Below are 27,211 nucleotides of genomic sequence, written 5' to 3'. Positions count from 1 at the left end.
ATAAAAATTTAAAAATACATATTTGAATCAATGAAAACTTAGTACGCGCATTTTTTTAAATTTTATTATTTTAATTAATTTATTTATTTATTCAAAATTAAATATTTAAAAGATGATTAAAAATAGATTAATAAAAATAATACAGTAAAATTCAGAATTTGGTTTTAAATTATGCATATAAGCTGTCGTACTTTCCTCCTTTGTGTGTAATCTATTTTTTTATTCTTATTAATTAAAAAACAAATTAAAAAAACTTCTGATAAATCATAAAACATTGATATGAGTGTGAATGTAGCAGACAGACACATTTAAAATTATAAATAAATAGAGTAAATAATTAATAAAATAAAATTTTTAAAAAATGGGCATTTACAAAATTTTGAAATTAATAAGTGCATTTTTTATAACTATTATTTTTTAAATTATTTACTCTATTTATTTATAGTTTTACATTTGTCTGTCTGCTAAATTAACATTCATAACATTGATAGATATAAATAAAGAAAATTTTAAATGAAAAATAATAATTTTTATTCACTTCAAAAATCACACATCGATTGTCAATTCCAGCGTCAATTATTAATATTAAAATATTTTATTAGAAAAATATCACACGATGTGCTAAAATCCATAAATGAAGGCACTTATTAGTCAAGGTTGAACATTATTATGAATTTAACATTTAAATATACATACTATTGTTTCTTAACATTAATATTGACTGTAATATAAGTTATAAATAAAAAAAAGTTCATTAAAATACAATAATAATTAAGGAATTCATGAAAAAGGTCACGTGAAAATTTTCAAAACGACCCTGAAATGGTGCAAAGAAAACTAAGTCAGTAACACTTTACTGCTCTTTCTTTTCTTCAAGGCCTTTTTCAGGTACATCATCTAACTTTTCGCTATTCAAATCTTCCTCATCTCCATCACTCTTCTTTTCATCTTTTTTGTCTTCATTAGCATCCTCCTCATCTTCTTCCTCAAGAAGATGTTCCCAATCATAAGGATCTCCACCATCACTGACTCTCTTCAATTCTTTCTTCAACATGTCTAGACATTCTCTACGCTCTTTCCATTTCTTCTCATCTATTACAAGAGGTTTCGCTTCACCATCTTCATTAGAATCTTTGTCTTCTATCACACCCTCGCCCCTTTCACCAGCAGCAGCAGCAGCTTTTTCTTTTTCTTCGCATTCCAATATATATTTCTCATAACTGTTCACCTGTTCAAATAAAAACAATCGATTATTTCTTCACCTCAAGACCACTCTGTGTCTCCACTTTTTAAAAATTTTCAATTGTCTTTCAACTGTCAAAATTTTCAACTGTCAGTAGGAATTTTTAAATAAATTTCTTACACTTGTCATCAATTAGGAGTTAAACAAAATTTTCTGAATAAATTTCAGCCTACGAAATTTTAAAATTCAAATTATAAAATTTACATGAAAATTTTATTGACATTCACGTTCCAAATTTCACTTAACTTCCAATTGATGTCAATTGTAATTTTTTTTTAAATTAATTGATTAAATTTTGATGCAGCTTATGACAACAGTTGTCATTGAAAATTTTCAAAAAGTGGAGTGCATCGCTTGAGAATTCTTAATGTTGTGTAAAAAATCATTAATAGTTAATTGTTTACTTTTTCTTGTAACATGTCTTGGAGATTATTTTGTCGTTTAAGATGACGTGGCAGCCAGAAACATGCTTGAAGAAGACGTAAAAAAATCCAAGCCGCCCCGGCTAATGCTAAATAAGTAGCAGCGGAAAAAACCATGCTTAGAAAATCCACTGTTACCTGCTGATGTTTCATCGTATGAATATTTTATTATACCTATGGAAAGAGAGGTCACATCATCGATTGTACTACTGCGCTTGACACTTGTTATTATGTTATTTAGCTTATTCTATGATAACTAGGCTTTTAGATTCACTAGTTAAAAATTTGGGTTAATGGAATCATAATTTTGTAATAAAAAATTCAAGTTTAAAAATAGAAAATTATTAATGCCATTGAATCGATACAACATTTAATTGTAATTATACTAAAAATACTCATTGCAAAAAAAACTTCTACTTTTATTAAAACATTTTGAAATTTCCTATAAATAAAATTTAATTTTCTAATTTTTTAACAAATGAATTTATTACAAAATATTTTAATTAACCCGTAATTAATTTAATTTTTTAATTACAGTCAACCTGAGATACTTTTTTTTTTTTTCAGAGTAATTTTGTTTCCTTTCTAAAAAAATTATTTACGCTTTTCTTTTAATTAAATTGAGTTTTTTTTACAATTCGCTGATTACGTGCAAAAAGAAAAAAATTATTCAAGTATTTTTTGAATATTATTCTGAGCGCGGGAAATTTTAAAAGGCTTAAGTAGTCCAGGTTGACAATGAAAAATATAAACATTTGAAAATTTGTTTTTTTTTTTTTTTGCACAACAAATATTGGAGCGTATAAATATTATGATAAATTAAAATGTAATTGAATATAAACAAAAAGTATATATATATACTCAATTTCTTAAAATTTAAATAATAGTAACCCTGACTTGAAATGTTTTGAACTTCGATCATTTTGAATCATTTTTCATGAAACTGAAGTTAGCTGAATAATTTTTGAATTTTTTTAAACACAAGAAATTACAAAAAAAAAAAATATTTAAAAAAATTGCACTTATAGTTTTTTAAATTTTCTACATGTGCATATTTTTTTTTTATTTTTTTTTAATTATCTGTTAACTGCAGGCTGAATTTTTCTTAATCAGGATTTAAAGTCCTGACACTCATATTGATTTCTACAATCAATTACTTATAAAATACAAAAAATAACCAAAACTCTAATAAATTTCATAAGTAGTAAAAAAAACAGGACTCATATAAAGTTTAAATTTCCAATAAAAATGAAAAATTTATCCATAATATAAAACAGTACCATCTGAAGGTGAAATTCATTGACCAAGTGCCCTTGAAAGTGAATAAAACTGAACACAAATAAAATAATTTTTTACTTACCCATTTCACTCGAAAAAAAGTTTATCGAAATTAATCTGGTTAATCGTCCGATGTATAGCTCAATTAAATAACAAAAAATAATTAATAAATGGTAAAATAAAAACTAAACTAAGTATAATTATTCAAATTAAAAATCGATTTCTGTCTCGTTTATTTACAAAACGCGACTAATAAAAAATAATTAAAACAAAGAAACAATAATTAGAGTAAAAAATAATACTAAGTAATAAAATAATTAATTTTATAAATTACGTACCTTAATTAAAGAAAAACAGTACGAGCATCGCCGTACTGGAGAAAGTAAATTAATTAATAAATTAATTAAAAGCGAGTGATGCGAATGGCTTAGACTCTGGTCGTTAAGTGATAGAAATGAGGATGTATCAGACCTGGACAGTGGACAATTTTCCACCACTAACCCTTATAGCAGGTAATCGATATATGGATGTAGCCACGTATGATCGACGCAATGTTATAAAATATAACTGGGTTGGTATGATTATTTACTACGAGCATCTACATACCTAAATTTATTTTTCCATAGACATAGAGACTGCCTGACTAACTACAATTGTCACATTTTACGATGTTTCCTAGACTATGGTTTACGTGTGTTGAAATGTTGACATACGTGGTCATAAGTAAGTGCTATCCTGACAACCGATACATTTTTTTTAGGCCACGTAAATAATATATTACATACAATTATTTACACGCTATATTTTTATTTAATAGATATTTTTTATTTTATCTTTTCATCACTTTGGTGATACGAAAAATATTTCATTTACGTTTATTTTATATTTCATTTTCATCATTTTTAGTTTTTTTAAATTGATATTATAAAGGCATTTTCATTTTATTAGTAGTATATATTTTATTAGTTACTATTCTGATAATATATATGTATATAAATATATGTGTATATTAGACTGATTCAAAAAATCTTTTTTTTCTATCGAAACTCTATTAGTTCACAAAAAATATCTTTGATATTTTTTAAAAATTCCGCATTATTTTCTGGTAATTTTTCAAATTGTCAAGCTTTTGGAATCGATCAGAACACTAATTTTTTTAAGGAGAGATTAAGAACGAGGTTCGATGCTTTACTCTGCAATCTAGGATCTAGTAATCTACGTTTTCATTTGCTTAAAAGAAACAAGGGAACAAAGTTTCCATGTGCTGCGTAAGGGCAAGGATACAGCCGTTCGTCGACTTAAGTGTGATACAGAAAAAAGTTCAGACCCCTCTAAAAAGCTTGACATTAAAAAGGAAATAACTAGAAAACAATGCGGAAGTTTGGAAAACTTTACCAGAGATAATTTGTCAGGAATAAAATTGTCTACAAAAAAGATCCTGTGACATTTTGTGATAAGTCTGATAGTTTTGCTGTAAAAGTAAAAAAATCTCAAAATTTATTGCAAATTTGACTTCGAGCTCCAATAATTTTTGAACAGACTCATAAAAAAATGGTAAGAGACTTTTTTTGCAAGCGTTTAATTCTCTAAGAAATAATATCCTGAGCTTAGCTGTACGATGAGCTATTGTCAAGGTATGAAATTTCAAATTTCAAATTTGTTTTCCCATGCTATTTAAATGGGAAATAAAAAATTGATGAGCGACCTCTGAATATTAATATTAAGAGCTCATATTTTTTCATCCCCTTGCAACTGTTTAGTAGGGGGTTTCCAAAAAAATAGTCGATTTTTTTTTAATCAGTCTAATATGTAGTTCTCCCAGAGAATAAGTCGCCGTCAATTTTTACTCCCACTATTAGAAATCAAGTGTAATTTGTTACTACACATCAATATTACAAACCCAAAATTTCCGACAATTCCTGACAACTTACTTTTTAGGATTTTATATATATACTTAATATATATACTTGTTGATCATTAGTGGAAGGGTAGGATTATAGGATTTAATTTTGATTTAAAATTGAATTAATTGCACATTAATTTCTACTATCCCGCCTTATTGTGAACAGAGTAACTTAATAAATACAAAAATTGATCTAGAATTTTTAAAAAGTAGTGGAAATTCTCTCAAGAATTTTATTTATCTTTTCGTACTTTTATTGATATTGATTTATAAAAATTCATTGATAGATATTTTGATTTGTAATGATACAAATAATATTAATAGTTTTTAAAATTTAACTCAGCTATTCATCAAGTATTTTTGTGATAAATATTACAGTTTTTTTTTTAATAAAAGTATGAAAATTCTAAAAGAAAGCAATCAATATTAGTAATTATTTGCAATAAAAAAAAGTTTTGCTTTAAATCAATTATGTATATATGGTATATACATATATTTTTGAATATGCAAACATTATCTTCATACATTTAGTATCGTTATTGATTTCCTGCTATCGAAAAATATAATAAAATATTCGAAGTATTTTTTTAAAATTTATTTTTAAATTTTTTACAAATCAAAATACTCAAAATTAAAATTTTAAAAGAAATTAGTATTCTAAGAGCCATGTTAGTAAACTAAATTTAAAAATAATATTTTTAAAATAAAAATGAATAAAAAAATATTTAATTTTTAAATATTTACTCCATTTTGCCAAATAAAAAATACTTTTATAATTAAAATTATAACTTTACATTAACGAGACATATTTAGTGTATTGATTTTACCAAAAATCAATAATCCTTCTCGATTTAAAATAACAATTATCACCCAAACCGATGAAAAGTTGTGAAAATAAATTTTACCCACTTTTAAAATTTAAATTTATACAAAAAAAGATAATTCATTTAATGGGCATTTAGTGTTTAATTTAAAATGAAGACATTTGATACATTTTATTAGGAAAAGATAGTGGCAGGTAGGCAATGTTAGGAAGGAATGCTTTTACGTCGTAGACCTCACGTAAAATAATAGATACGGTGTCGCTGAATTACGAGGATTGGGGGCTAGTTTATCAAGTAATTCACGTTCACGTATGGCTCTGACTAGATCATCGTCGCACTCAAGCCATGTGTTAGCATTATTTTTAACCCGACGTATTCCACAGCACTCCATACTCCTACAGCCCATTTTAATCAAGTGTTCCTTGCTCTCACTTATGTTTGATTTACTGCGGAAACACTTGAGGATACTCGAGGATGCTGACGTGGCCGAATTGCTGCTGCTACCGCTCTGTGTGACATTTTGACGACGTGCGTCGCGATCACAGTGAAAGTATTCAGTAAACATTGACTCTTCTGGGACTTTTGTGTAAGCAATGTAGTGACCAGCAGTGGATGTTGCACCTTGATGCATTATCACTGAGTAAAGTTTATACACGTGTCGAGATTCTGATGAAGTTTGACTACGGCTTGACGATGTGTTCTCTTCCGAGTCACTGTTGCATTCTTCGCAGAAACATTGCAATGTCAAAGGTGTTGGCATGTAGTTGTTAATTTTTTCCATAGAACTGTCATAATAAATACGGATGAGTTTAATTTTTTATAACAATATTCTATATTTTTTTTTTTTATTTTAAAATTTCTTTGACGACTTACCCAGCTGCAGTGGCAAATCGTTTGAGTTGAAGAACTAAAAGCCTAGGCAAAGATGGAAAACTGACGGCGCGCCGTGCTTCGTTATATCTCAAGCAGCTGGCGCACCAATATTTGTCCCTACCGCACAGAAGCTCACTGGTGACAACAGAGTGCCTGTATACCTCACTGCCGTCTATCGATTTACCATTTTCATCTGCAAGAACAAGAGATTAATTTCAATCACTAAGTCTAGGACTTAACTAGTATCATATATATCACGTCACTAATTCCAAAAGGACTTATGTTAGAGTGAGACTTACTCTGGAGATGAAATTTCTTTTTTTTTTTTCAATACTTTGCTATAGAATAAGTCTACAAAAAAATTGGCAATAAAAAAAAATCATACACCCTTTGGGCTTTAGGTTTCAAACTTGAAAATTAGAGAAATTTTCTGTATTTTTGAGTTAAAAAAATTTTTTTAAATATTTTTATCAAACGGGCGGCATTAAAACTGTACTCTATTATTTCTTAAGATGCTAACAATCACCTAATACTCTATTTCACTGAAATATTGGAAGTTGGCCCAAATTTAAAAATTAGGGAATTTTTCTGTACCTTCGAGTTCAAAAATTATGAAAAAATAATTTTTTCTGAATCCAAAAGAGCAAATAAAAATTTAAGTCTTTTTGGAATCAGACGTGATGTTTTTTTTATTAAGTATCAAAATGTATGAATTATAAAAAAACGTAATAGATATTTTTTTAAAAAATCTACTAAGAAAAAATAGAAAACTTCAAATATAGTTTTCTTACCTTTGTCATTGGATCTACCAGTTTCAATCGGCACGCAAATGTCACAAAAAGTTTCCTTCCGTTCTGTGACATGCTCGCACTCAAGACAAGTAGTACGCAGAAGGCTGACACCTTCAAAATCTTCGGAAATGAAACACTTTTTGCTTTCAGGTCGATGAGACAACAGCTCGCCATTATTCCCCATAAATTCAGCATGACCATTTTCAAGTTTTGAAGCTACTGCTGTTCCATTTACACTCGATTGCGACAAACATGTAGCGCTGCCTCGAGTTGACTGGTATTTTTTTTGTTTCTTCTTACGCATACTTCGTTTACCAGATCCACTTCCTTCGAATTGCATATCAATAAAACGATCCATTGTAAAATCAATCATACCACCATTGCTTTGACCAAATTGACTCTCTCTATGCCGTACTAACAGTTGAAATGTCTCGCGGATGTTGTCCAGTAAGCAAACCAACAACTCGTGTGCATCTTGTTGCTGATTACCTTCAAATATTGGATTAACATCCCTGAAAAATTATAATACAATATATTTATCAAGTGTACAGCTAAGTAATGGAAGACAAAAGGTAGTGGTAAGTGCTGAAGGTGTCAAGGCCAGCTTGGTGGTCATGAAATTATCTTACAGGCGTGTAATAACAGACAACCTTCTTTTTCAAGGCAGTAAATAATATGATCGATTCTCCTGATATCAAGTTCAATATCCCGAATAAGTTTTAACGAGCAGATCTAACTTTGATGTGTCTCAAAATTAATGTGACAGAAGTCTCAAAGAGCAGAAAATTCATCGGGGACTGAAAAAGTGGATAATAGAGAGGGCCTTTTTTAGGGTATAAAGTATTTACCAGCAAAAGGAACCAGAAATATAATTTTTCCAAGAAATCAATTCGGATAAAAATAGAAAGTAGAGTAAAAACTGAGTTAAACAATTTAACCGTATGACTGTTTATCTTTATTACTTTTTTTGATCATTTGTTATTTCTTTTTTTAGTTTTTTTTTGTTCGCACTGAGATGAGGATAATGAATTTTGTGAATTGCGGAAAGCTTAAAAGAAATAAATATTTAAATAAAATTTCTACCTCAAAGCTTGAAGAAAAGCATCAGGTTGATAAGGTTCACAGCTATCTTTTGTTTCACTGATCCTTAAAGCCGCGAATAATTCGTGAAGCTTTTCAGTAGCAACTTGTATTCTTGGTTTGTTTAGTTCACTGATACCTGATAAGGCTGATAAATCTTTACTACTCCAACTTCTATTGCCACTTGATGTCAGAGATACCCCAGTGCGACCAAGAGAGGATGATTTCACCTGTTATTAAAAAGATATAATATTAAATAATTTTCAAGAGTAAGATAAGACACCTAGTACCCGATCACATGTTGGTAAATAAATAAAATTAAAACATACTATTTAATTAAACTATTAATTAGATATACCTTTGTTTGTAATTGTTTGTCATTAAGATTAGACAAGTCTGTCGCAAGATGATGTAAGTTATGCAAAAATGAGGGTGCAAAGCGAAGTGTGTAAATAACACTATTTAAAAAGCATGTATTTCCAAGATTACAAAGTGTCGCTATTCTCAATCCATCTGAACCACCTCCAATAATGTCATATGATAAGTCTTGATGATTTCCCAATTGACTTCGATATCCATTCAACATTTTGCTTGTGCCTAAAATAAAAAACCCCCATCAAATCTCACACTGTTTACTGTTATTCTTTTCAAACATTATACTCAATTAAAATCAATAGTCTACTATCTAGCGATTGGTATTAACTTGAAACTCTTATAACTTCAATCAACGATATCTCACTATCTATATATGAGATAAGTTTGCCAACCAGATATTCAATTTCATGATAATTAAATTCCTTATTAATAGTAATATATTATTAACTATTGATTATTAAAATACAAAGTTATTAATATTATAGTTTATGAACTCCGTGTTCAATCTATATTTTTAATTATTTAATTTATGACTGCATTAATATTTAAAAATAAAAAACGTTTTGTAATTTTTAAAATTAATACCAATCTCTAGACTTTAATTAAAAAAGTTACAACCGCTAATTTTTAAAGTTTAAAAAAAAAACTCAAAATTACTGTAGTTGATAATACCCATGTAGAAAAATTTTTGTTCATAATAAATTTAGATTTGAATTTCATCAGATCATGACATAAATATGACTCTCATAAATTTACTCCAACAACTTTTCGTCTAGTAAATCCGTATCAATTCTAAAATTAAGTTACTGCATATTTGAATTGAACTGAGATGACTTTGATAGAAACTTGACTGAACTTTTACTATCTAAGCGTCAATTCAAATTTTTAAATTCAAAAACTTTAAATAAATTCTTTCTGTCAATCAAGTCAGTATCGATTGTCAAAATAATTTATCACGTTTGAAATGAACTTCGGATAAATTTAACAATCATAATTTTGTCATGATTAAAGTTGAAGTGAACTCCTGATGAAAGTCATATTTGTGTCACGATCTGAGTTTCCTGATGAAATTTAAATCTAAGTTAATAAACTATAAATAAAATAAGTTTTTACGCGGGATATCAACAGGAATCAAGTACTGCAGCATGACGTATTTAGAGTAATGAGTAAAAAATAAATAATGTCTGATAAAGTCTTACTGTAAGGAAGATCTTGATCTTCGTAGAAGCCCCCTCGTGTAGACGAGTGAGGGGGCTGTGTAATTGTCTTGTTAATGTTATGATCGCGTCGTGAAAGTGACAAGCAAAATTTTTTCCTAGGGGGAACGGATCGTTCATCCGAATCTTCTTCTGCCTCTAATACTGTCATTTTCCGCTAACCTAAAATCAAATATGCCAATTAACTAATATATGAACAATGACCATGATAATAATAAATAATTATTTTAATTATTATCATTATTATAACTAAATAATTTATTTATTTATTTTTTGTTAATTAAAAATGATTGAAATAATAAATTAGTTAAATAAATTGGAAAAAAAAAAGAAAAAAAACGCAAGAGCATTAAATGAAAAAAAAGAAGAAAAAAAAAAATAGAATTGACATTCCAATCAAATATACAAATGATATTTACGGGAAATAAGTGGATGATTATTGCGATTGAGTCGATGATCAACTGAATGCGAGAAAAATTCACGAGCATCTGCGTAAAAAAAAAAATAAAAATGCCAAAGAGAACGAGATGAAATATACAGTTTACACGAGACGCTTTGACATATATGTATATTATAAAATATTTAAAACAACAGGGTGGTGAAAATAATACCCCCGTGAGAATTACTCACGTATTATTAGATGACGGAGTCATGGAATAAATAAATTTCACTATTTTACAACAACCACTTATGAGTTTAAGAGATAGTTACATATATGTATATATAGTTTAAGTTATGTTTCAATAAATCTAAATTAAAATTTTAATTAAATTAATAATAACAATAATGAAATAACTAATTGCGCAACGATTATAGTATATGAACAATTATACATTTAAGATGCCAAAAGCTACATCTTAGAGTAATACACCATGAATTACGTCTGTCTGTAATTACTGTGTGATGCTCCAAAATGAACAGAAAACGTACAATTGTTGAGTGCGTGTGAGGATTGTGTGTGAAATTAGAGTAAGAACGGTTCATACATTTATATATATGTATATTATGTGTATATGTGTGAAGAGATTGGTACAGTAAGTGCGCAATGACTTGGTTCTAGATTTTACCGCAGTTTCCGCCGTGGCGCGCAATTTAAAACCTCAGGAAAATTTTTAATGGTAGAAAATTGTTCAAATTTAAATGATTGTTGAAAAGGCAAATGAGTGTGAATGTGACGGATGAGACAATTTATTAATTAATTAATTGAAATAATGATATTTAAAAAAAGGCGTGAATGTATTTTTTATTTATTTTGAAATTTTGTAAATTGACACCTGTCAGTAATACTTGCACTGAAGTTAGCCGACGACTAATAATTTTTGAATTTTTTTAAAAAAGATAAATTAAACAAAAAAAAATATTTCAAATAATTGTAGCTATAGTTGTTTTAAATTTCTACGTGTGTATATTTAGTTTTTTTTTTTTTTATTATTGGTTAGTTGAAAAAAAAATTCAAATATTGTTACTTGTCTACTAACTTCAGCATCACTAATTTTTCAAAATAAATTTAAAAAATTTTTTGTTTATTCGATGACAGATAAAATATAAACTAAGCGCGCATTTTTTTTCAATTTTATTATTTTAATTAATAAATTTATTTAAAATTACAAACTGTCATGAGTGTAAATGTGGCTGACAACTGTCAGTTTTTAAATTTTTGGATAAATAAATAAAATGGGTAAAATAAAAATTTAAAAATACATATTTAGATAATTGAAAAAATCAGTGCGCGGATTTTTTAAAATTTAATAATTTTAATTTATTTATTTATTCATTTAAAATTTATAAACTGTCACATATCTGCTACATTCACACTCATATATTTTAACAGTTGCAAATGTTCATATATTTATAATATAAAATAATTAACACCATACTTTTAATATAAATATCATGAAATAAAAAAAAAATAATTATATTGCAAAATTCTAAAATATTTTACAAATAAAAATTTAAGCGCACAATTATTAGACACAAAAAAAAAATTAAAATCCTTAGATTGCTAAGAGCCGCTACTGGTCTCTTCCGATTCCATCAATGATAACCTCAAAATTTTATCATCAATATAAATATATAAATTACATATATACTTTTTTATATTTATCAATTTCATAAATAAAATTTAAAAAATGAATTCACTGAGTCGTCACGTGTCTAATCGGTAAGTATTTACCTGTCAAATTTCTTGTCAATAATTAAAAATCTATAAACTGTTAATTAACAAAATAAAAATTTTCCAAGTCTATCCTCTAGTATCGTAATAACGAGGTTACAATCATCAGTAGCCGGTGGAGCAGCAAATTCTCCAGTAAACATCGATATTCCCCTTTACAAAGAACGTGGGTCCACAGACATCCTACGAGCTCTTGAACGAACAATAAAACGTGACCCAACAGCTCCACGTTACAAATATCACGATGACCCATACTTAATCCCACTGTCAAACATGTCAAAACGTTCATTCGCTTTAGCCCAAGAAGCCGGACGTAAAGCTGCCATGTGGATTCGTCAGCAACACGCGAATTTATTCCAGCACCGGGTCGCTGATCCTGTCATTGAATCGTTCCTGCCAAAAATGGAGTATAAAAGCAAAGATCAAGTGTCAGAAGACATTCTCAAGAATGTAATCGCAGATAGCAACGTAGCTGATGCTCTGACAATTTATACATTACTTGAAGAACAAGTTTCCGTTGAAACAAAATTGGAGTTGCTACAATTATTGTGTTACTACAATAATGAAGAGCCTCTGCCTGAAGAATTTATGGAGCAAAAATGGTTCAGAAACGATCAGAGACAGCCTTCATGGAAACCCTGCTCCACTACCGACAGTCTCTTTGCTTTTTTGAAAGACCAAGGAGGTCAAGTAACTGCTGAAGCTTTCATAACAATGATTTGTGGGTACGCTAAATATATGAACGTAGATCGAGCTTGGAAATTATTCGAAGAAGCTGAGAGCAAAAATATTCCTCTGACTGTCGAAGCTTTTAATTCGGTGATTAATCTGGTACCGGCTTTGAAAGAAGGAGGGAGAGAACGAAGGGAATTATTGATACAATTATTAAATAAAATGAAGACTCTGGAGATCCAACCGGATATCGGTACCTTCAACAGCAGTTTGAAAGTTGCCAATTCAGTTACTCATCGAGAAACGGCCAAAGAATTGTGCCGGTCATTGTTTACTGAGTTTAAAAATCTGGGAATCGCGCCGTCACTGGCTTCTTATTATTATGCATTGAAAATATTTTATCGAAAAGATGACGGGCCATGTAATTTATTACGAGAAATTCTTAAGGAAATAGACAACAAAGAATTTACTGCTGAAGACAAAAATGACACGGCTTTTTTTTTAACTGCGATGGGTGTCGCGGCAAACAATTTAGAAGATCCGGTAGTAAGCGATAAAATTCATGAATTATTACTGACTGGTGATAATTACAATTTTATTGGAGATGGTTTCAAGGAAAATAATTATTACAAGCATTACTTCTTGTTGCAAGTCAAAAATCAATCGATTGATGTGTTCATGAATAATTACTATGATGTTTTCGTACCGAATATTTATACTCCAGAGCCGGCTGTCATGGAAACTATACTCAATGCCTTGGAAGCTAATGATCCGAATATGAGTAGAGAGTATTTGTCAAGACTGTGGACGCATATGGTACAATTCGATCATTTGGAGAGGAAGAATCTTGTTTCTAAAGCGTTGAATTTGATGCGGGTTCATTGCAAACCGGATAAAAATTCACCTTTTAATAAAATTTTTGCTGATGCTGGTCTGGCTGTTTGGGATTTTGTCACAGTAGGTTTTGTAATATCAGTTTAAATTTTAAGGACATTCTCAGCCCACTCATTAAAAAAAATTTAATGACAACTGCCATAATCGTATTGAAATCTTACTAATTAATTAAAAATAATTGAAGCATTAATTGAAAAAAAGACAATGTAGTCGCAAAAAAATTGAATTTTTTAAAAATTACTCACAGTTATCAATTTTGGGTTAAAAAAAATTTGTTGAATAAATTTTAGCCTACATGAAAATTTTACTGAAATTTATTTTACAAAATTTGTTTAACTCCCAATTGATATCGACTTTAATTATTTTTTCAAATTTATATTTCAATGAAATTGAATATTTAAATTTTTGAAAAGAGTTTAAAATTAGAGGGGAGCAATATCTGAAAATGGCCTTAAATATTGAACCAAAATGAATTTTTAATAATAGCTTACATGTCATGATTTATAAGATATATTTTAAATACTTTTTATAGACTCAACAAACAAAAAGAATTCAAAAATTAAATTGGGATGGAACGATTCTTGCAGACATAATTATTCTCTGTCTCCGAGCTGATGAAGTTGACAAATCTGCTAAAATTATTTTATATTTATTGAAGAACCAAGATTCGATTATTGGAACACCAGATGTTGAACAAGTTACTGAGATACTAGACAGTTTAATTACACTGTGTTTTGTCCCACCTGCTTTGGTGAGTATATTTCATGTAATTTTATTTTAAAATCATCTATTAATATTTTTATTTTATATTACATATGAAAATTAAGTAAACATTTAGATTTAACAGTTTTTTTATCTCGAAAATTTACTTGTAAAAAAAAAGTAGGAAATTTTGGAGTTGTCCTACTGAGTCAACCTTTTTGAATATTTTTCTTTTTTAATAAATATTTTACTGTTAAATTACAGGATTTAATACAGTATTGTGCAGAAAATGGATTCCAGAATACAGCAACTATGGCTATAAAACTCCAATCCAATATCTCGTTAACTAAATGGGATCAGAGTCGTTTAGAGAGTTTTGCTAATTCTACAATAATAACAAATCCCGAAAAAATCCCAGTAGTTTAAATATTTTTTACATAAATATTTAAAGTAAAAACTAAAATTTGATTATTGTTTTTTAAAAATATTAAGATAATTGTATCGTGTAAATAAGCGTAGGAAATAAATAAAAAATGAATAAATTGATTGTTTAAATTGACTCTTGATTGACATGCATGTCCTTGTCCCTTCAGCTCAGGGGATCTCCTTTCCTAATGAATAGAATTATTAATAAATTAACTCGAACTAATAGTAGTGGGATATTTTGCGACCCTATCACAACTTAAAATACTCATTTCCTGCATCGGACGTCATTGCTCTGCCGTTTAAAAGCCCGAGGGATCGAAAGTATCTCTTCGATCCAGATGATATTCTCTTTTCATTGGCGAATGTTTTAAATTTGTACCTAGTGAAGTAACATTAAAATATATAAGGTCAATATGGACCCTGGTGGTCGAAAACTCACCCGCGAGCTTATTCGTGATTTAATTTCCAAAGATGAGCCGGAAGTGGAAATTTTAAGTCTAGATGAAGAACCAGGATCGGGACGTGGCGATAATTACACGTCAATGTTGTATAGGATGAGAGTTAACGGCCGTAAGAGATTAAAATCTGGAGAAGTGGTGGCTTGGAACACGGCTATTATTTATAAAGTACTACCGGAATCTAAGGCAAGACGTGAAGCATTTAAAAGTGAATCACTTTTTAAAAATGAAGTGGTTTTTTATAACAAAGTGTGGCCGGCTTTGAACGAATTACAAACAAGTAAAAAAGTATTTGGCGGAGTTGCTAAAATTTATATTGCGAAATCTGATCTTATTGCTATGGAAGATTTGAAGATAAGAGGATTTGTGATGGCTGATAGACGTCAAGGATTGGAATTAGATCGATTGAAGCTTGTGCTCAAAGCACTTGCTGGTTTTCATGCTTTGAGTCTTACACTTCGTGATTTGAGGTATTTTTTTTTTTAATTTATTTAAAAATTATAAACAAAATTCTGCAAGTGGAAACAGTGGACAACTGAAAATTTATTTTCAAATAAATAAATTCTTTTAATGAAAAAAAATTTAAAGATTCCAGACTAAGTACTTTTGAAAATTTTTTTTCTAGTAATGAATTATTTGTAATTTTAAAATCATCAAGAGATTTTAAATTTTCAAATTATTTTTTTATTTAAAAACTAGCAGATCCCGCCTTTTTTTTAAATTCATAATGTTTTTTGTTGGGTAAAAAAATTTGACAAAATTCTGAGTTATTTTGATTAAATAGAAAAAGAGAAAAAATGTTCAGCCAAATCGAAAAATTTATTTGAAAAAAAAAAACGATTGATAATCGATAAAATTAAATAATAAATTTTTTATCAGGCCAGAAGTTTTCGAACGTTTAGCAGATGAAAATAACCCAGAAAGTATACGCGAAGGTTTGTTCCGGTTAGAATATGAAGACTGGTATCGGCATTATTATAGAGTAGCTGTTAAAAATGCAATAACGATGGTATCAGAAGCTCTGCCAATCCAACATGAACACAAACGCAATGAAGTTTTAGGAAAACTACAAAACTTTCTTCATGAAGATGTTTTTTTTCACACAATGTGTGAATTGGCTTCGACTCGAGGACCATTTACTGTTTTTTGCCATGGAGACTGTTGGACTAATAATTTTCTCTTTTCAGAATCTGATACCGATGATGAGGTGATTAATTTTCTATTTTTAAAGTCTGCTTAATTAATCAACTAGATTAATTAATTTTATTTAATAATCCAGGCCGTTTATCTCGTGGATTTTCAATTATTGCGTGTTGGTTCATTAGCACTGGATTTAGTAAATTTATTGTATTGCTGTACATCCGGACAAGTCAGACGAGTTCATATGACTTCATTACTGGCTCATTACCACCAACATTTAATGAAAGCTCTCAATACATTGAACCCACAGCAATCTCGAGATTCTTCTGTTACTTGGGAATTGTAATAATAATTACTTCAATTTTTATTTCTGAAATTAATAATAAATTACATAAAAATATGAATTTAAAAATATTACTGAAGACAATAAAAATTTATAAAATTTTTTTTGTAGATTAAATGAAGAGGTACGTAAATGTGGACGTTTTGGATTTGGAATTGCACTAGATATTCTTCCAATCAGTACATGCGACAGTGATAATGCACCTGATTTGTATGAAGGAGCTGGAGATAATACAGAAGAAGTTCGAAATCCTCGTGCTCCACCTCCTGGTGGTGATGAATGTGCTCGATTGATGACTGAATTAGTTCTTGAGCTGATTCAAAATCGAGCTCTATAACTATAATCATTAGTCATTAATAAGTAAAAATTATTTATTAATTAATAACAGCACAAAGTAAATAAATTTAAAATAAAAAAAAAAAAACTTTAAGAATTTTCTTCAGTAACAGTTTTCTTTTGATCGATTAATGGGAATTAAATTTTATCAATCAATAATTTTGTATTGAAATACTCCACTGTTTTATTTAGAATAAACATTTCTATAACTAATAATTAATTAATTAATTAAATCTTAATAATAACATTTTGAATATTAGGTAAAATAATAAAACGGAACTTTCAATAGCTATACAAATTGTTGAATTTTATCAACGAGGACTTCATTACTACTGTTTTACAATTGTCAAATTTTTTTTACTCCTTCATTGCTAACAATCATTAATGTTTATTATTATAATTTTTATAATTATTAATAAATTAAAAAAATTTATAAATTATAATTCAAGGACATATTGTTAAATATATATATATTTTTTTTCTTATCATGGTCAATAATAATTAATCGTCCAGTATCAAAATTTTTTATTGTACACAGAAAAAAATTTTTATTGATGCAATAAATTTTTTCTCGCAAAAATTTTTTTCTCGTTCTAAGAAAATTAAAATTTTCAATTGATATTGAAAAAGTTTCTTAGCATAAGTAAAAATTTATTGCACCAATAAATTATTGTTTGTGTACAAGTTAAACATGGTTCAATCGGAATGATAGTCATCGCAGAAGCGTATAACCATTAAAATGACCGTTATTTTAATTAATTTTATTTTTCATCAGTAATACTTATTGCGCAAAAAAATATATGGGCATTTTTAAAAAACTACTGCTAGAGATTAGACAACAGTATAAATCTTGCATTCAGAAATTTCGTTTAGTTGGACCAGCAAAAAATTACTAATTACTTTAAGGGAGGAAGGGTCTGAGATACAAAAAAAAGAGGATATTTTTTGATTTTTTTACAGAGTATCTTCTTTTTTAAAATTCTCAAAATTTGTGGCATTGTTAAGCAACATTTCAAGAATATTCTGCTAAATTTTCATTAAAAAATATTGAAAAATAAGCCAGTGCTAGTGGGGAGAGACGAGTTACTCTAAAAAAAAAGTCCCCATGCGAGGCAGGATAACTCGTGACTGCATCTGAAATAAAAAAACCAAAAAGATTTTTTTAGTATGTAAGTTTAACTTGGATTTGAACGAAGGATTTTTCCTTTCAATACCCACTTATTTTTTAATTAAACAAAAGGAGCAATTTTTGGTAAAAATCATAATTTTTTGATTGCACCTTTACCAAAAATTCAAAAATGAATATTTTGTTTATTCCTTCGTTCAAATCCATCAAACTTATGTGCTAAAGAAATCTTTTTGATTTTTTTATTTCAGATGAAGCAGTCATGAGTTATCCTGCCTCGCATGGAACTTTTTTTTGACTCGTCTCTCCCCACTACCACTGGCTTATTTTTCAATATTTTTTAATGAAAATTTATCAGAATATTCTTGAAACGATGCTTATTAATGCCACAAATTTTAGAAATTTTAATAAAGACAGTACTCTGAAAAAAAAATCACAAAAATATCCTTTTTTTTTCTATCTCAGACCCCTTTCCCCTTCAAAATATTCATAGTTCCTCATAGACATTCAGATTTACATAAGCTCTGGTTTAAAATCAGTCACGATACCTTCCACTAATTAACCGTTTAATCTCCGAATAATTTTATGAAAATGCCCCATATTTAATATAAATTGAAAATTTCAAATAAAAAAATTAAGAAAATTATTTCGACTTTAGCGACGAATGAATGACTTGAAAAATTGCGATACTAGCAGTCGTAGTTTATTAAACTAATTACTTATTATTACAACAACGCTGGATGCGCCAACTAATTAAAAGATAAAAAAAATATTTATGCGACTGTTTAAAATTTTTTAGTTTCATTTAAATTTAGTTCATACAAATTACGCTTGCTGTGGTGGGGTGTGTGGAGGTGGCTGGGGTTGAGCTTGGGGGCTTGGTGGCTGTTGCTGCTGCTGAGGTGGTGGCTGCGGCTGTGGTTGCTGCTGTTGCTGTTGGGGTGGTTGTGGTTGGGAACCCGGTTGCCAGGGCGGATGCTGGCCCTGTTGTTGCTGCTGCTGTTGTTGTTGCTGCTGTTGTTCTTGGGCTAGTCGTTGGTGCGCCTGTTGTCTCGCACGGAATTCAGCGGCTTTCAGTTGCTCCAAATGAAATTGTTGTCGTTCAGTAATGAGCTGCTGTCTCTGGTATTCAAGACCCTCGCGCTCGCGCTCCATCGTGGTTTCTAGTTCTTCAAAGTGACGGAGCTTAATTTCCAGTTTCTTCATCTGGGTTTCAACCAGTAAAGCAACGAGTGATTTGATCTTGCGTTCTTCAACAGCTGCAAGATGTTTAGCTTTGACAGCAGCGGCAGCTAAAGCAGCAGCTGCAGCAGACTGCAACTGTGCATCACGAACAACTTTATCTTTCTTTTCTTTCGCCTCAATTTCTTCTGGACTATCACTAATTTTCTTAGCCTCCGTGTCTGACTCTTTTACATCGACGTCCATTTTCTCTGATTGATCTGTTCTCTCAGCATCAGTTCCTTCTTCTTTCTTTGGAACAATTGGCGTAGATAAAGTCGATTCATCACCTTCTCTCTTCTCAATACTTTCGTCTTTTTTGCTCTCAGAAGTCGCAGCAGATGGTGAAGTCGCCGTTGCACCAGGAGTCGAACTTGCTGAGGTATCTTCAGGAGGTTCTGGTGGACCAGTACCAGCAATACCAGACTGAGCTAATCCTGCCGCGGGATCAAATTTACCATCAGCATTAGCACTCGCTTGGACATTTCTCAAGTGTTGATCCAAAAGCGCTGCCGGTACTTGATCTTTTATAGCAGCGAACTCTTCCATAGCCGCTTTCGCAGCACTAGCAGCTACTCTGGGATCTACTACAGATGCAAGAAAAGCGACGGTGCTCATAACAGGGTTACCAGCTTTAGAAAATGGTACAGGTTGATAAGCCAAAGGTCCCAATCCCTCAGGCCCACCTTCTTCTAGATACGGATCCTCAATAGGAAGACGCAGGAAGTGGAGAATACACTCGTCTTGGGTTCGTGAACTGACGTGCTCACACACTTTATTCCAATCGTCTTTATGCAGCTCCAATCCTTCAAGCAAAAGTAAAGTTTCTTGTTCAGTCCAATCTCTAGTAGCACCAGCAGCCTGTTTGTTCTTCAAAACCGCGGGTTTTCTCGCATACTGATCGATTTTCAATCCGAAATTAGCCATCGCTCCTACAGCGCCTTTTTCTTCCACTGACACAACCGGTTTCTTTTCTAAGTCCAACAGAGTCTTTGCAGCGGACGGTTGTTGAGTCTTTGGAGGATTAGGGTTCACTGGAGCGAGACCTGACGGAGTATCGGACAGTACGTGGAAGTGAGACGTAGGAGGTGGACCCATGGGAGTTGGACGTGACTCTGCGTCAACTTGATAGTTAATTAAACCCCATTGTTCTAAGAATGCATGGACGCGCATAATAGCGCAGACGTCACCAGCTAAATTACGTCGGCATGCTGTTGAAGTTATGTACTCAGTTGGGTTGAGTCGGTAAGTGTCGATCATAAAATTTCTGTAAGCCAGATAAATTTCCGGAGTCTTAGATTTGTTTTTTCCATTGAAGAATTCAGAAAGCGCGCGCTTTTCAATTGTGTGAATTGAGTTGTAGTCAAACCAGGCTGAGTAACTGGGAACGACGATGTGATGAGTCTGTTCAGTGACGTTGTCTTCAGGCTCATCTTTTCCATTGTCACCACGTTCTTTACTTGTATCTCGTTCCTCGCGATCTTGTGTCCCCTGGGAGCCTTTCTCTGACTCAATCGGCTCATCAAGATCTGCCATGTTGCCGGATTTAAGCGGCTGAAGTTCGCTGTCTTGCTTTTTATTCGACGTCAGACTTCCGGTTGAGCCACCACCGGTTCCAGAAATTGGAGCACTAGTTGGATTGGCCATTACTTCAACGATCCTTGGTTCAGCAGGTGGATCTTCCATACCCTGAGTCAAATCTTCCTCTTCGTCTACACCACCGCGAGTTTTTTTAGGTGTTGCGATTGCTGATGTACCTGCTAAGCCGGCTGGACCACGACCACTCTTACGTTTCCCGATTTTTGGGGGAGGACTTGGTGACCGTTTTCGTTTTTGTTTTTTAGCTGACGCTGGTGGAGGTGCTGCCGGTGGAGCCATCATGTCTTCAACTGATAATCTAAATTTGTGGATACGTTTTTGTCCATTGTCATCTACTTCATAGTCTTCTTCATTCATCCACTCATTGTACTGGTCAAAGTCTAGAGCCCACGTGGCCGATACTTTGTACGATGATTTTTGTGATGGACCACCTAGTCCACCTTCAGGAAAGTCAAATGGCAAATCGAAATTTACCCAAGAGTCATAACTATCAGGGAAGTAGTACCAGTGGAGTAACACAGAACGATCACGACGTAAACATGGCCGTGCATATTCTTCTTCCATGGGATCTACAGGTGGATAAATTATGTGCGTTGCATCAGCTTCATTTTCAGCAATTGTACCTTGATGACGTCGTATACTATCTTTAACTTTTGACGCAGTAGCTTTGTCTACTTCAGGTTTTATATAAATACACGGAACAGTTATACATCGGTTTTGTATCAGTGCACGTTCTGCAGCCATTAGCATTTCAATTATACGATCTAATCGTGAAGTGGACTGAAAAGATATTTTTGGTTGATTATTTTGTAGGCTAAATTAATAAAATTTAGTATAATTATTAGACATACTTTTCCTACGGGGAAATCAAATCTTCGCCATCCTTGTTCTTGTTTAAATTTGTATGCTGTTCCAAGTATGTGACATAGTCCTCCATTTGGTTTGAAGTCTAGAAAACACTTCATCTGCCAAAGATAAAATAATAATTATTATAATTAGTGATTAGTAATTATTGAAATAAAAAAAAATTTGATCAAGTACTAGTTTCTAGATCGGGTACTAGTTCATAGATTAGGTACTAGGTCTTTGATTGGACATTAGTTCCTAGATTGAGTACTAGTTTTTTGATCAGGTACTAGTTCCTAGATCGGGTACTATGCCTTTAATTGGGTATTAGTTCCTAGATCAATTACTAGGAGTTTTACCTTAAATTTAAAAAATAAAGCACTTAGAAATAAAAAGACCTAGTACTTGATCAGTAAACTAGTACCTCATCACTTAATATATTTATATAAATTTAAAGTAAAAGACCCAGTATCCGATCACGGAACTAGTACCCGATCACTTGTATATTTGTATATCTACACTAAATATATGTATACAAATACATGGAGTGTATGTGTAAACTAGCGACTAAATATTGAGACAAATTTATTGATGAATTTAAAATAATCCAAGTTAGTAGACATTTAAAAATTTTCTGATTTTTTTTTTCAACAGCAATTACAAAAAAAATAACTAAAAATATGTAAAAAAATTAGTGCAACTTTTTATAATTTATCATTTTTAAAAAAACCAAAAAATTATTAGACGTCGGGTAATTTCAGTACAGTTTAAAAGATAAAATGAATAATACTAACAGGAAGTCTTGCCATAGGTGGTTTTGAAACATTTTTTCCAAGATTATCTTCTTGAAATTGAATAAGCTGAATAATTAGCGTAGCCAAACTTTTATTTGTCGGTGGATCTGTCGTCACATACTGAAAAATATAAATGAATAAATAAATATAATAATTAAAATAAAAAAAAAAGAGTAAAAGTAAAGCATAATTTTAAAATAAAGATGAAAGATGGTCTTGTTTTGATTTTCAACGCTTGATGTCTCTGGATTTGTCGACCACAATTAAAATTCCTATGTATTAATATTAATTTCTAGTGATTCGTATATTTAGTAGTTTTATAAATAATTTTCAGCATAAAAAAAGTATTAAGGACTACAAAATATTAAAGCAACAAAAATATCAGATGTTTAAATATACAAGTTGATAAGAAGCTTGGAAATATATTGATGGGGTTGGGACGCCGGGTTTCAGTAGTTACCTTTTTGCAATTTTTCAAAAGCCATTGCTTAACTCCATCAAGTTGCGCTAATACTTCAGCGGACTCAAAAAATTTAGTGTTGGGTCCACCGTCTTTTTTCGGTTGTAGAGTTAACATTTTTCACAAGATATTTGTTTAAATTATAAAATTATGTTGAGAAACACCGCAGTAACAATGCCGTACCAGCCGCAAACATCACAATCTTCTTAATATTATATACTATCATATGAAGTTGGCTGTTTTTTTACTTCGTACTGACTTGTAGGTACAGAGACGCCATCTTGATTTAAATTTTTATTTTCATGTAACAAAATTATCAAACAAATATATTTTAAACCACATTAGAAAGTATTTGAATTTTTAAAATTTATAATAAAAAAAATTTAAAAATTTAAATATTAATTTTTTATTTAAATTAGTGATCATAAAGATGTTATGTTCATTGATGAAAACTGACCTTAAAATATTGCGCGCCGTTTTAATGCAACTTCTGTCAGTTAGTGTGAATGTAGCAGACGAATTTTGAAATTTTAAATTAATTAAAATAATAAAATTTTAAAAAAATGCGCGGACTAATTTTTTATTTATTTGAATTTTTATTCTACTTACATTTTTTCTTATCTATTCAAAAATTTCAAAATTCCCACTTGTCAGTTACATTCGCACTTACGTCATTGGATATTTAAAAATTTATCATTGTATTGAATAAGTAATTGACTTTTTGTTTTGCAGTTAATTTAAATTTTTGATACACAAATTAATGATTAATTATAAAATAAAGTATTGATATATTTATTTATACTTTGTAAAGTTTTTTTAAATTCTAAGAAAAAAATGAGTGTCAATGTAACTGACAAGTGGGAATTTTTTAAATTTTTAAATAAATAAATATAAACGTAAGAATAAAAATTGAAAAATGCGAATTTAAATAAATAAACAATTAGTACGCGTATTTTTTAAAAATTTCATATTATTAATTTATTTATTTAGAATTTATAAATTATTTGTCTGCTACACTACACTCATACTTTCAGTATCACAAAAACAGTTGGTAGCATTGATTTAAAATTTTGATATTTTTTTAACCTTTAATTTGAAAAAAAAAATAACTGACATTTTACACATGTAAATAAATATATCTCTAATTTTAAAATTAATAATTTAAAAAAAAATATCGAAGTTAATTATTTCAAATAAATATATAACATATCAATGCGTTATATAAAACAAGGTTAGTAAATTTTTGAATTCAGTAAATAAAAACAAAATATTTATTTTATTAATTATTATTATCTTGAAATTAGCAGACAATTTTTGAATTTTTTATTCAAGAATTAAAAAAAAAAAAAATAAAAATGCACATGTAGAAAATAAAAAAACCACAGATGCAATTTTTAAAAATATTTTTTTTTAATTTTTTGTTTTTAAAAAATGATTAAACGTCAGCTAATTCCAGTATCATTCATTATTATATAATAGTTTAATTAATTTTATATATAACCGTGTTAATTATGTTATTTATTTTTTAGATGAGACAGTCATGTCTGATAATGACAATATCGATGTAAATGAAGTTTTTGAAAATTTACTATTGGCTGAAGATATTGCCGAGAAATCTGGTTTTGAAAAAGGCGTTGAAGCTGGTAAAAGTCAACTATTGAAAGGATATCATCTTGGTTATCACAGAGCAAGTGTTTTAGCAGCACAACTAGGATACTACAGTGGAGTAGTAGAGTACTGTTTGAATGAAAAAAATTTATCTTCTAAAGCCATCGAGCAGGCTAAGAAATTGAAAGATGAAATTAGACAGTTTCCAAAAACTAATGATGAAACTTTTGATATTATAAAGAGTTCAGAGGATATTAAATTTAAGTTTACTAAGCTCTGTTCATTAGCAAAAATAAACCCAGCTTATCCAGAAGCTGAAAAACTTGATTTTTAATTGACGAAAAAATTTTTTGATGATCCTGAATATTTTTTTTTTATTTCTTTGAAAAAAATCCAAAAATTATAAGACGTCGGCTTACTTCGTATCATTTTTTACTGTGTATAGATTTTATACATTCTTATATTAAATAAATATATATATAAATATTTAAAAATTTATTTTTCAAACAATGGATTTATATGAGAATTTTTTTACTGAAATATTGTCATTTATTGATAAGTATAGTGAGTTAATAAACTGTCATTTAGTTGATTTTATAACTGAAAATTTGTGGGAAAAATGTCTGCCTGATAATTTAAAAAAACAATTCGAAGATATTGAGAAATTAAAAATCGACTTAACGATCTACGACAATAAAAATAAAGATAATGATTTTAGTGAATTGGATAATTTTATTGACCGAGTCAATTATTTAAATTTAAAAAACAATCCACAACTTTTAAAACTTGAAGACATATCAACTCTAATAGCTGATGATCATTGTAGCTGGAGAGATTTTTATCACAACAATAATGACAGTAACGTCGAGCAGAATTTTATGAAAGACAAAAAAAAATATGAAATTGAAATTTTTTCAAAAGTCATCGGTTATTTATCAAGGCTAAATTCAAGTTTGGTAATTGATGTCGGTGCTGGCAAAGGATATTTAGGCACAAGTTTATACAAAAATTATAAAATACCAGTATTAGCTGTTGACTCATGTGAGTCGAGACACAAAAGTGCAATAAGTCGACAAAAACTGCTGATTAAAAAAACGCATCAGTCTTATCCTTTGGTAAAATTTTTTATTTTAATAAAATTATATATAAATAAATAAATTTTTATGTAATATTTATATTATATATATAATAATTAACTGAGTGTTGATTAATTTCTATCGCTCTACATTTATTTTTATTTGTGACTTATTTTTATTATTTAGGTCCAGCATTCCGTTCAATATATAAACGAAACAACAAACTATGCAGAATTAGTCCGGTCATCATTCCCAGATTTAAATGGTCACGATAATTATCTTCTTGCAGGACTGCACACTTGCGGGTCATTGGCTGGGGCGATGATAAAATCATTTTTAAATTCTCAATGTCTTACAACTCTGTGTGTAATTTCCTGTTGTTATCATTTAACAGAAGAATGTTTGACTGATAAATGTAAATTTACTAAAAATGCACGTATGCTTGCTCAGCAATCAGTTGAAAGAATTTCCAACAAATACAGATCGTCATCTCCTTCATTATTTTACCGCGCGCTACTTCAAATAATTCTCCAATCTCTTGGTACAAAAAAATAATTATTATTAGTACTTTAATTTAATCTGCTGTAAAAAAATAACACGACATTTTTTTCCTCAGGGATTCCTGGTTCTAGAGTAGGCAGAGGTGCTCCTACAGAAAGCTTTCCAGTTTATGCGACGTGGGCATTAAAAAAAATAGGAGTTGATAACAATAAAATACCTTCTACTAATGATTTAAATGAATTGTATGAAACTTATGTTGATCATGAATGGAGAATGAATGCATTCCAATACCTAAGAGTTCATTTAGGCTCATTAATAGAGTCGGCATTGATATTAGACCGTGTAGTTTATTTACTTAGGAGTAACAAGTGTTCGAAAGTATCTGTTGTACGTCTTTTTGATCCAATTATATCTCCACGTTGTTATTTAATTACTGCTTTAAAGTAATTTATAGATAAATAAATACCAGTTATCAAATAAAATTTTTTTAGAGTACGTTCTTTAATATCAGCAAATTATTGACAGGTAACTGGACTGGACGCAGGGTTATTGTTGCTATCTAATGTTTGTTCAAAATTATTGTACAACTTTTTGTTGTTTTCGGGACTTCATTAAGTACTGAAAGAAGTAAAAATACAATTTATAAAATATAAAATAAAATAAAGACCCTGTCAAAATAATTGGGATTGCATGGGAATTCATAGGAATCCATGTCGGAATGTATGAATTTATGGAAGAATCCATAGGAAATTGTGGGTACCTGGATTCCCATATAGAAACTTGGATATATGGATTTCTTTATGGGAAATTCATATAAGAATTTGATTTCT

General features: G+C 29.8%; 7 protein-coding genes across 9 annotated transcripts; 4 read left to right on the top strand and 3 right to left on the bottom strand.

Annotated features, from left to right (window-relative positions):
* Positions 1 to 803: 803 nt before the first annotated feature.
* Positions 804 to 3,367, bottom strand: LOC106693412 (nucleolin). The gene is made up of 3 exons (XM_014440998.1): positions 3,282 to 3,367; positions 1,648 to 1,839; positions 804 to 1,228 (listed from the first exon to the last, which is right to left on the bottom strand). The coding sequence occupies exons 2-3, from the start codon at positions 1,816 to 1,818 to the stop codon at positions 854 to 856; spliced, it is 546 nt and encodes a 181-aa protein (XP_014296484.1). The 5' UTR covers positions 1,819 to 1,839; positions 3,282 to 3,367; the 3' UTR covers positions 804 to 853.
* A 2,203-nt stretch (positions 3,368 to 5,570) lies between these two features.
* Positions 5,571 to 10,953, bottom strand: LOC103579689 (ubiquitin carboxyl-terminal hydrolase 1). 2 transcript variants are annotated; one of them, XM_014441028.2, is made up of 8 exons: positions 10,637 to 10,953; positions 10,426 to 10,494; positions 9,989 to 10,168; positions 8,773 to 9,011; positions 8,418 to 8,644; positions 7,335 to 7,846; positions 6,544 to 6,736; positions 5,571 to 6,455 (listed from the first exon to the last, which is right to left on the bottom strand). In XM_014441028.2, the coding sequence occupies exons 3-8, from the start codon at positions 10,155 to 10,157 to the stop codon at positions 5,891 to 5,893; spliced, it is 1,905 nt and encodes a 634-aa protein (XP_014296514.1). In that variant the 5' UTR covers positions 10,158 to 10,168; positions 10,426 to 10,494; positions 10,637 to 10,953; the 3' UTR covers positions 5,571 to 5,890. The 2 variants fall into 2 exon arrangements, with proteins under 2 accessions (XP_014296514.1, XP_014296515.1); XM_014441029.2 differs by lacking the exon at positions 10,426 to 10,494.
* Positions 10,954 to 12,010: 1,057 nt separating this feature from the next.
* LOC103579688 (protein PTCD3 homolog, mitochondrial) lies at positions 12,011 to 15,006 on the top strand. Of its 2 annotated transcripts, none has more exons than XM_008561169.2 (4): positions 12,011 to 12,167; positions 12,260 to 13,808; positions 14,278 to 14,496; positions 14,712 to 15,006. In XM_008561169.2, the coding sequence occupies exons 1-4, from the start codon at positions 12,136 to 12,138 to the stop codon at positions 14,871 to 14,873; spliced, it is 1,962 nt and encodes a 653-aa protein (XP_008559391.1). In that variant the 5' UTR covers positions 12,011 to 12,135; the 3' UTR covers positions 14,874 to 15,006. The 2 variants fall into 2 exon arrangements, with proteins under 2 accessions (XP_008559391.1, XP_008559390.1); XM_008561168.2 differs by having other exon boundaries at positions 12,012 to 12,167; positions 12,248 to 13,808.
* A 249-nt stretch (positions 15,007 to 15,255) lies between these two features.
* LOC103579687 (uncharacterized) lies at positions 15,256 to 17,312 on the top strand. Its single transcript, NM_001414854.1, has 4 exons — positions 15,256 to 15,801; positions 16,211 to 16,538; positions 16,611 to 16,813; positions 16,926 to 17,312. Exons 1-4 carry the CDS (start codon positions 15,287 to 15,289, stop codon positions 17,149 to 17,151), a joined length of 1,272 nt encoding a protein of 423 aa, NP_001401783.1. The 5' UTR covers positions 15,256 to 15,286; the 3' UTR covers positions 17,152 to 17,312.
* Positions 17,313 to 17,648: 336 nt separating this feature from the next.
* On the bottom strand, positions 17,649 to 23,422 carry LOC103579686 (SWI/SNF complex subunit SMARCC2). The gene is made up of 4 exons (XM_008561165.3): positions 23,197 to 23,422; positions 22,737 to 22,856; positions 21,948 to 22,061; positions 17,649 to 21,876 (listed from the first exon to the last, which is right to left on the bottom strand). Exons 1-4 carry the CDS (start codon positions 23,311 to 23,313, stop codon positions 19,102 to 19,104), a joined length of 3,126 nt encoding a protein of 1,041 aa, XP_008559387.1. The 5' UTR covers positions 23,314 to 23,422; the 3' UTR covers positions 17,649 to 19,101.
* Positions 23,423 to 24,277: 855 nt separating this feature from the next.
* On the top strand, positions 24,278 to 25,238 carry LOC103579733 (uncharacterized). Its single transcript, XM_008561236.3, has 2 exons — positions 24,278 to 24,427; positions 24,726 to 25,238. Exons 1-2 carry the CDS (start codon positions 24,409 to 24,411, stop codon positions 25,136 to 25,138), a joined length of 432 nt encoding a protein of 143 aa, XP_008559458.2. The 5' UTR covers positions 24,278 to 24,408; the 3' UTR covers positions 25,139 to 25,238.
* LOC103579685 (probable methyltransferase-like protein 25) lies at positions 25,231 to 26,926 on the top strand. Its single transcript, XM_008561164.3, has 3 exons — positions 25,231 to 25,919; positions 26,067 to 26,421; positions 26,497 to 26,926. The coding sequence occupies exons 1-3, from the start codon at positions 25,314 to 25,316 to the stop codon at positions 26,826 to 26,828; spliced, it is 1,293 nt and encodes a 430-aa protein (XP_008559386.1). The 5' UTR covers positions 25,231 to 25,313; the 3' UTR covers positions 26,829 to 26,926.
* The last annotated feature ends 285 nt before the right edge of the window (positions 26,927 to 27,211 follow it).

The sequence above is a fragment of the Microplitis demolitor genome, chromosome 2 (assembly GCF_026212275.2).
Source record: "Microplitis demolitor isolate Queensland-Clemson2020A chromosome 2, iyMicDemo2.1a, whole genome shotgun sequence".
NCBI lineage: Eukaryota > Metazoa > Arthropoda > Insecta > Hymenoptera > Braconidae > Microplitis > Microplitis demolitor.
Note: the sequence above shows the minus strand (reverse complement) of the source record. Positions and strands in the feature narration are given on the sequence as shown.